General features: G+C 40.4%; 1 protein-coding gene across 1 annotated transcript in view; it reads right to left on the bottom strand.

Annotated features, from left to right (window-relative positions):
• Nucleotides 1-7,459: 7,459 nt before the first annotated feature.
• LOC125485056 (GATOR complex protein WDR59-like) overlaps nucleotides 7,460-10,209 on the bottom strand; it is a 4,992-nt gene continuing 2,242 nt past the window's right edge. Inside the window, exons 3-5 of the mRNA XM_048606058.1 lie at nucleotides 9,615-9,738; nucleotides 8,906-9,048; nucleotides 7,460-8,677 (exon numbers count right to left, since the gene is read on the bottom strand). Coding sequence (XP_048462015.1) covers nucleotides 8,442-8,677; nucleotides 8,906-9,048; nucleotides 9,615-9,738 — 503 coding nt within the window. The 3' untranslated portion in view covers nucleotides 7,460-8,441. The remainder of the gene's footprint in view (nucleotides 8,678-8,905; nucleotides 9,049-9,614; nucleotides 9,739-10,209) is intronic.

The following is a 10,209-nucleotide window of genomic DNA, read 5'->3' as shown; positions in this document are numbered from 1 at the left end:
TGTTTATACTTTTTAAAAAGAAAACAGGAAGGGGATAATAATATTAATAATGGGGTAAATATATTTATCCAGATACTAGTGTTCAACTGATATCTGTCTGAATTACGAAAGAATGAGGCATTTATGACCATATTGGAAACATTATCAGCTAACATATATTGGGATGGGGCGAAAATTGTAAGCAATTTAAAAAGGCACAGTCATAACAGGTACAGGTTTCTATTAAGTATATAATCCTTTCCTTAAATTGCATGTTCAACAAGTAGGATGGAGTGCCATATGGGATAATAGGCATCAAATCATTAACAAAGAGCCTGAGGGTAGCAGAATAGGGATTAAAGAGACTATTCCAGAAGGATGTGACAAGGGATCTGTAGCAAGGCCTTAGCTTTCCATATGTTTAATTGGTGCATGAAGGAATAAAGTTATATAGCCAAGTTTGTAGATGACACTCAGTTAGGATTCAGTACATTTTCACTGGAAAAATGGTTTACAGGGATATAATTGCTCCTTTTAGAATTCTGAATGATTATATAATGGAGATCATGACAAAGATATCATTTTCAGAATAACTATAGGCTGCTTGGCCTGTGTTTCAAAGTGGAGAAAATCACAAAAATTGGAAACAATTTTTTTTAAGTGAATGTCCAATTTGTGCAGCAGGTTTCCTATTAGAAAAAATCTAACATTAATTAGATATACATTAGATAGATTTCTTTGACAATGAAACAGATTAGGAAAAAATAAGATGTATCATGATAAATATAACAAATCTCGGAAAAAGAGGGTGACTTTCAAACTACTGCCTCCAAATCACCGGAGTCAACCACAACCTTTACCACCTAAAATGACAGTTTTGTTAGGAAAGGGTACCAAGAGTTTATGGAACAAAGATAGGCAAATTGAACTTTGGTTCAAGCCACACATGGAGCTGGGAATGGGAAAATTGGCAAAGGGAAACAAGAATTACACAGAGTCATGCTGCACAGAAACAGACCCTTCGATCCAACTCGTTCGTGCCGAACAGACATCCCCAATTTGTCCCATTTGCCAGCATTTGGCCCATATCCTCTAAACCCTTGCTATTCATTTATCCACCAGCTGCCTTTTAAATGTTGCAATTGTATCTGCCTCCACCTCTTCGTATAGCAATTTGTTCCATATATGCACACACACTGCATGAAGGAGTTATCCCTCAGGTCCATTTTAAATCTTTCAGCTCTCACCTTAAACTTATACCCCCTTGTCTTGAACTCCCCCACCCTAGAAAAGAGATCATGGCTATTCACCCTATCCATCCCCTCTATAAGGTCACCCCTCAGCCTCCGACACTCCAGGGAAAAAAGCCCCAGCCTATTCAGCCTCTGCCTACAACTCAAACCCTCCAGAACCAGCAACATGCTTGTAAATATTTAATGAAAAGGCTTTAAAAATATACAAACAGCAGAGCTCTGATGCTTTAATTTACCTCTTAATTTAACTCATGAGAGAAAAAGAAATCATAAAACAATAATCTAAGGCATGAGGATTTCTCCCAACTAATTAATATTCCATATAAAAGAGTTCTATTACAATATTTTAATTCATATTGTTCAAGTTCTTTATTGTTAGACAGCAAAGTCTTAATATTTTGATTTATAGTGCTGATTTGGACAAAGTCAAATTGTTCGTTTTCATGGGTTTGTAAAAAAACTTCAATCCTCACATGGGAGGACGAAGAGATAGATACTTGGAAGCTGACAGCTCCTATGTTTTTCAGATTTTTTTCTGACTACCTACTATGACTTTGAAGGCATCCTCTGTTTTGGTAAAGAAAGATGTAAATTACTCATTTAGCCCCTCAGCCACACACACTGCCTCCAAAAGGCATCTTTTTGGTTCTGAGTAGATTGAGGATTAACTGCATTTTTTAAGATTGCAACTGATAGATATTTTCAGGTAAGGGTATCAATGAATATTGATGAGAGAGAAGTGAACTCAAAATATCAACACTGTCAGGTTGTCAAATGCCAGTTACCAAAACAATATTGCAGACTTTTACATAGACAAACATTTACTTTGAACAGTATGTACAGCATCCTCTTTGTACACAATTTACAACTTCGTTACAAAATGTAGTTGAAGCTCTTGGACTCAGCAGCTTGGAAATACAAGATTTTCAGCTGAAATGGAGCAGTGTTAACACTTAAGTGTGTGATGAAAAGATAATGATCCACACATTATGTAAATTCTTAATTAAGTTGTATATGGATCCTATTATACTGAATGTAACACAGCACAAGTCTGAATGGCACCTCAGGAACATGCAAGTTGAAACAAAAACAGCAAAAGGATACATGATCAAAATGCATGGCTTTTTTGTTGCCAAACCTCCAGGATTATGCTAGGCTCATGAGGAATTCAAGATTAATTTCCAGGATACTGCTGTGAGCACCAAACATAAAAGTCATAGGGGCATGAAAGAAAAATGACCTTTTTGAAATTACCTGGAACACTTCTATTAATTTATGATAATAAAGATGGGTGAACAAATGGCTGTCTGACAGTCAAGAATCATTCAAATCAGACAAGGAGAAATCTGCTCATGCTCTAATCGGTGAGAGAATGCATGTGTGTCAGGTGACTGACAGCAGGAAGGTGGGAACCAGAGTATTTGGAGGCACTCAGCTGTGTGATAAAATTTTCAGGAATAAGAATAACCATAGCTGGCAACTGTAATAACTTTGGAATAGAAAATGGAATTAACTCCCTAATCAATGACAAGCAGGCCTGCTGCTTATTCAACCATCCAAGGCACAGAAAAAGTCTACATACCTTGGACTGGTACAGAATGAAAAATGATAGACAACATAAAAAGTCACCTTTGTGAAGACAAACTAATATGCAGTTGTTCATTAGCTCGCTGAGCCAGTTGTTCTGTAGTATGCAGACGTTTCGTTACTCTTCTAGGCAACATCATCAGTGCAACCTCTAACCGAAGCATTGGGGTTCTGCTTCCTTCCAGATTTATATGGTCCTCTGGTGGGATGTCTTGTTGCTTCTGGTTCTGTTGTTTTAGTAGCGATCTGTGTATGGGATCTATTTCTATGTGTTTGTTAATAGAGTCCCGTGTTGAGAACCAGGCTTCCAGAAATTCCCTTGCATGTCTGGTGTTCGCTTGTCCCAGCATGATCATTTTGTCCCAGTCAAACGGATGGCCCTCATTGTCTGTATGCATTGAGATAAGTGAATATTGGTCATGTCTTTTTACTGCCGGCTGGTGTTCGTATATCGTGGTTGTCAGTTTCCCTCCAGTTTGTCCAATGTAATGTTTATCGCACTCACTGCATGGTATTCTGTACATCACGTTGGTCTTGTTTACTGTTGGTATGGGGTCTTTAGTCCTTGATAACATTTGGTGTAATGTTGCTGTAGGTTTGTGTGCAATCATGATCTTACATGGTCTTAGGAGTCTGGTAGTCATTTTTGATATATTTTTGATGCAGGGTAGCATTGCAAGTGTCTTCTGTTGTACCCTGTCCTCTCTGTCGCTTGTTTTGTTGGCATCTGCAGACAAAACTTCTTGCGTATCCATTGTCGGTGAAAACTTCGTATACATGTTCCTCTTCCATTCTCTGGGGTTCTGAGGTATTACAGTGTGATGCAGCTCATTTAAATAGTGTCTTGATTTAGCTCTGTTTGTGTATAGTGGGGTGGCTGCTATTGAAGTTAAGGATTTGGTCCGTGTGTGTGGCCTTCCTATATACTCAGGTCCGGAGTCTGCCGTTAGTCACCCTCTTTACCGTTACATCTAAGAGCGGGAGCTGTTTGTTGTTTCCTTCCTCTCTACTGAAATTTATGTTTGTCAAGATGTTGTTGACAGGTTGGTGGGTTTCTTCTAATTTTGTGCGTTTGAGAGAAACAAGCTAGTGAGGGAATTACAACAGAGACGCAAACACCTGATTAGCGGATACCCACACTCAATCCATACGGCCCAGGAATTTCTCACACAGCTCAAGGGCACAAAAATCGACGAGGGCAAATCATGATCTCCTTCGACATTACAGCACTATTTACGTCCATTGACATACTGTTAGCCAGAGAGACACTAGCCTCACTACGAGACGGACCAGGAGCACCAATCCTGAACACCGACAACATCATCAGCAAAGACAGCTCACTGAAACTGCTAGATTTATGCCTCTCAACACAATTCACGTTCAATGGACAGATATACAAACAGATCAATGGCACACCGATGGGATCACTCATCCCAGGTCTCATTGCAAAAGCAGTGATGCAGAGATTGGAACACACAGTCCTTCCTATATTCCAACCAAAAATGTGGATAAGATACATGGACGACACATTTGTAATAATTAAGTGCACAAAAGTAGAGGAAACCCACCAATTTGTCAACAACATCTTCGCAAACATAAACTTCACGAAAGGAAGAAACAACAAACAGCTCCCATTCTTAGACATAATGCTAGAGAGAGATTAACAGTGAATTCCGGACCCAAGTATACAGGAAGGCCAAACACACGGACCAAATCCTTAACTTCAATAGCAACCACCCCACTATACACAAACAGGGCTGCATCAAGACATTACACTGCAACACCCCAGAACTCTGGAGATTGGAAGATGGACACCTGCACAAAGTTTTCACTGACAACGGATACCCAAGAAGTTTCGTCCACGGATGCCTACAAAACGAACGACAATCAGAGGACAGGGTACAACAGAAGACACTAGCAATGCCAACCCACAGAAATGATTACGAGACCCCTAAGACTGTGTAAGATCATGAGTGCACACAAACCTACAGCAACACTACGCCAAATGTTATCAAAGACTAAAGACCCCATACCAACAAAGACCAACACGATATACTGAATACCATGCAGCGAGAGTAACAAACATTACATTGGACAAACAGGGGGGAAACTGATGACCAGGATATGCGAACACCGGCTGGCAGTAAAAAGACATGACCAATATTCACTTGTCTCAATGCACACAGACAATGAGGGCCATCAATTCGACTGGGACAAAGTGACCATACTGGGACAAGCGAACACCAGACATGCAAAAGAATTTTTGGAAGCCTGGTTCTGAACACAGGACTCCATTAACACATAGAAATAGAACCCGTATACAGACTGCTGCTAAAACAACAGAACCAGAAGCGACAAGGCCATCCCACCAGAGGATCATATAAATCCGGAAGGAAGCAGAACACCAACGCTTCGATTAGAGGTTGCACTAGAAGGGTAACCAAATGTCCACACATCACAGAACGGGCTCAGTGAGCTAACGAACAACTGCATCCACACCCTGAGCTACAAATTTTCCCTAAGACCTTACAAACTAATATTTCCTCCAGTTTCAGGTTTCCTGGAAAAGTATACTGTTCTTCCTGACGTTAATGAAATGGCCTGATTGCTATTTTCGCTTCCTGTACAGTGGATTCTTCCTTAATTAATTAATAGATTTAGCACAAATTCAATTCAGCTTTTAGTTTCAATTTTAACTAATTGGCAACTCATGGACTATGGGAAAGTAACATCCTAAATATGCGAGTGTTACTTCCTCGACTGATCTTTTCTCTCTATGCCATGGATTTTACAAGATTACAGTCAGGTAAAGTTTAGCTCTTTCTTCCAGAAATAATGTACACAGAAGAATTAAAGTTTCATATAATTTGCAGATCAGCAGGTACCAGGAGAAAAACAAGCTCTAAGGAAACCAGATGTAGGAGGCTTGGGGAAAATAAATTAGATTCAGAGGCAACAGTGCAAGAGGCCTGGAGCACTGGGAGACTCAGAGATCACTGCCCAACCACACTGGGAGGAGCAGTTCAGGGACATTAAATGCTCAGATTTCACAGTTGAGGAGGCAGGGTCAGTGGGAACATCAAAAGTCAGGGCATAACTGCCACAAAGCTTATTGTGGGTGAGTACAGTTGTCATGGACAATGGAAGATCAGAGGCATGTGTGGGAACTTCAGGGATGGCGCAGATTTTCAGAGACCCAGGTCAAACCTTGTTGAGATGCAAGGTTCCCACTAGCCAGCTTGAGATCTGCTTTGCTACCTAATGTCAATGGAGCATGAGTGAGGCCACTGGCAAAGCTACCCTTGGCATTAAACCCCTGGCATCAAAGTCCCACCTGATGAGAGCTGCTTACCAGTTAGAGGCAGGCAGCTGTCACATTTGGCAGCACCACACCATCCACCACAGAGGGCGCTGTAACTGTTGATGGTAGGACACTCAGGATCTAGAATAGAAGTGATTTGTAGGGGTTGTTCTGGAATTGAGGGTCACAGTGAGAGTGGTCAAGAGCTTCAGTAACATGGGAAAGGGTTGGATCTGTTTGGAAAATTCTCTGTTTTACGTCCAGTCCCTCAATCAGGCACTTAAGGGCTTTAAGAAGTTGACTATAGGCCTTCCCACCCCAATGGAAATGAGAAAGCAGCAGGTTTCAGATACAACACCATCTCATCTCATCAAGTTGCCTTCGTGCCTCCACACATGCCACCTCTGGAAACACACAATTCTGGTGCTTATCTATTTTTCCATTTAATTTCCCATACTGTAGAAACAAAGTGGTTACATCAAGCATTACAGCAATCTGCTAATTTCAATAGATACAAAACCAGGTATTAATCATACAATATAAATCATATTGGACCTTACGTGACCTAACTACAAAGTACCAAACTAGTAGGAACGTGGGAAGTGTCAGGAAAACTGATCTTTATAAAACAAAAAAAAAATCAACGTGTGCAAATGGCTGAAATATTAAAGTGATACAAATAATAGTTCCAGTTTGAGATGATGTTTCAAGGGGTTGTGGGATTGTATGATCCATGAGTTTATTGTCTTCTAAACTTGGCCACTGTGCAGCCAGCCATTGAGGTAGTTCCTCGAATAAAGTTATTAAAGAATTTGCTATTCATTTTTCAGCCAATATTAATAATTGGAGTTTAGCTAAAATAGCTGCAGCAAAGTAAAAAAAAAACTGGAAACCTGCTGCTCCCTCTTCCTGAAAATAGACTCAAATGCTTATGAGAGGATCAATGTTTTCAGAGGAAACGTGCAGTGACTTTCACTAAATGGATTTGAAAATAACCAGAAAATGGCTTCTCCCAGAAAGAGCCTCAAGAATGGCTGTTAGTGCAGATGAAATGTTTGAATTAGAGTCCTGTATCCTTAACACTGGCTAACACACTTCAAGCCACTGTTTAAAGCAGTAGAATTTACAATCGGAGTACTTCATGTCTTCCAAAATCAAGAAAGCCCTGTCCCCAGGGTAGCAAAGGGTAAATTATGTGTCAGTACTATGATTAGTACCTATGCTCACACTTTCATTCAATCCCACCATCCAATCAGTTGCTGGGCAATTCCTTAATCTCTGACAGAACCTGCCAATTTAGCTGAAGGACCCATTTAAATAAAGATGATGAAAGATGGCATAGCATTTGATGTGGTCAATCCATTAAAGAACTGCCCAATCAACTTTATTATTTTGTGCTCAAGATGTAGGACTTTAGGAATAAGAAATGGAGTATTTTCCATTTTGAGCAAAGCGTCATTATCAAGCAGTCCCAGGTTAAGTACTACAGTCAGAAACACAGTTAACCTCTATGTATTTATCCAGTAATGAGCCTCAACCCCAGGTTTCAGAGATAATCCACTATTGTACTAGCATTCTAGACTGGTCACATACATTTCGAGTCTGATACTTTGATCGAGTAGATACAGCAGTTAGGCTGAGGTGACATTTAATTCCACTTCCAAGAGTGAAGGTGGCAGTAAATCCATAATGCACCAGTACCTTTTAGAATTAAATTATTGACTCTTCAATTTGAGCAAGTCAAGGCAAATACTGCACTTGCAGTGTGAAAACAAATTAGCAGCAAACTGTGAAACGAGAAATAACTGCACAAACCATTGAGGGAGCTTAATACTTCCACTCAAAAGGCCTGACTTACCAATCACGGCTTTATGGATTGTCGTCACTTCAAGTCTGAAGTATATTCACTCATACAGGACAAGTATGTAGGATCACCATCAACAGCTGGACAGCGATGACCATCATCAGCTGGATGGTGATAACTGTTAACAAGTAAACAAATTCCCATTTCAGTCTATTTTAAGATACGCTCTTAGAATAAGTCTTGCATTTCAACTTGGAAATTCATTGCTGCTGTATTGGAGAATATGTGCAAATCATGCTCCCTCCACTCCTTGAAGCAGAGTCCAGATATTGTGAAAGTCTGAAGATTTATCTTGGGTGCCTCAAAAGAATAAAATTCCAGTCTTAAGGTTCATTCATTGATTAAAGTTTTCACATCTCTGATCAACAGACAGTCACAATTTCAGTTAAGAGCAGACAGACAGAATATCCTGGAGCACTATTCAAGGCATCTTATCACAAGCAGGAGCAGTCTGCTTTTAAAATGTGCTCTCTAGCAGGCAATGGCAGCCACAGCCTGTGGGACACACTTCCTGAGTCCTAAACCACTCCATCATGTGACTCGTGTGGCCACCATGTCCACAGGTAAGACAGAAGTTGGCAGATCCGCGAACAGCAACATGGCAGATAGCACACTGGAAGGTGAATCCTTTGCAAATAGCACACTGCGTCCCTCGTACTTCACTGCGGCAGTGACAGCAGTACACACCAAATTCTGAAGGAGAAAGCAGACATAAACGTAAATGGACTTAAATTGAGAATTACACCATTTTTTCTCAATTGTCAAGCAACTAAGGAAATGGGAGATGCAAGTGAACACCCTTGACATCAATGCTACATTTAATCAATTGTGGCATCAAGAAGCCCACGTAAAATTAGAGTCAATGAGAAGACTCTGCTGGTTGGAGTCAAACATAGCACAAGGGAAGATTTCTAAACTTACCAATCCCCTTGTGAGGGTCTGGAGGGCAGGAAACAAACTTCAACACCTCTGCTCGCTTCTCTCGCAGACCCCAGCGATAAAGGATCTCCCCATAACACTTCTTAAAGTCATCATATTGCAGCATATTGGCTGGATCAAGTAGCCTGGTGGTTGAGGAATCTGAAGTTAAATCACAAATTCAAAATATATGCAAACAATATTATCTTTGCATGAGAAATAAGAGAGGCCAACCTTCCATCCAGTGAAGTACTTTGGTTACAGTTTCTCAGTTTCTCCATTGTTTTCTGATTGAATCTTTCTATATTATGTACCTGTCATGTTATTTGAGAAGATTCGTAGTCTTGGCCCAGGGTTGTTGAAAATTACAACAGCTGCACAAGCATACCACAGCCCAGGAACAAGGCACCTCCTCCCTCTCTGTGTAGATACTTCTGGTCTCAACTCTCGTACATAGTGACGATGTTCAGATAAGTATTTCAAGATGTGGGGATCACAACACAAACCTTCATTCCTCATCATTCCATGTTACTGCACATTATTGCTACCCACAACCTAATCCTTGACCTCCATCAGAATCACTGTCCCTCTTCATCACCAAGGTTATTAAACTGGAAAGGTGACACACACAGTGCTAATCATTGTCCATTGCCAGAAATTTCCCAAGTATTTTTAAATATTATATGGAAACAGGTAAAGTATGCTCACTCACTTTTTATTCTTTTCATGTTGCTCCTTCTCACGTTCTTTAGGATCAGCATAAAGGTGATTTCCATACCGATAGTCATCTGGTGATTCGTAACACCAAGAATTAAGATGTTCTGGTTCCCTGCCCACTGAAAAAGTGTTAGTATATTAATTATACATTATCTGAGACCAGTACAGCAATATCTCACTGGGTGAGGCTTGAAATCCCACAACATCATTACCAGTTCTGCAATGGCATACAGACAAACAGAGTTCTGCGGTAAAGTAAACTTTCATGGTGATGCTTGATCCCAACAGAACATAATGAATTAGTTGGTAAAGAAGTAGACACCAACAGTGTAAGATCAAGCTTAAGAATGTGATCATGCCTAAGGATGCTAGGCTCAGTAGGCATAACGAAAACTGGGCTGGACTTGGTTACAGGCTGCAAAACAAAATCTATGCATTCAGATGAAAACAAATCATGCAATTAACATCGAATCAGAGATAGTAGGAACTGCAGATGCTGGAGAATCCGAGACAACAAGGTGCAGAGCTGGATGAACACAGCAGGCCAAGCAGCATCACAGGAGCAGAAAGGCTGACGTTTCGGGCCTAGG

Source organism: Rhincodon typus, chromosome 15 (assembly GCF_021869965.1).
Source record: "Rhincodon typus isolate 14 chromosome 15, sRhiTyp1.1, whole genome shotgun sequence".
NCBI classification, from domain to species: Eukaryota; Metazoa; Chordata; class Chondrichthyes; order Orectolobiformes; family Rhincodontidae; genus Rhincodon; species Rhincodon typus.
The sequence above is the reverse complement of the archived record's forward strand: the minus strand, read 5'-3'. Positions and strand labels throughout refer to the sequence as shown.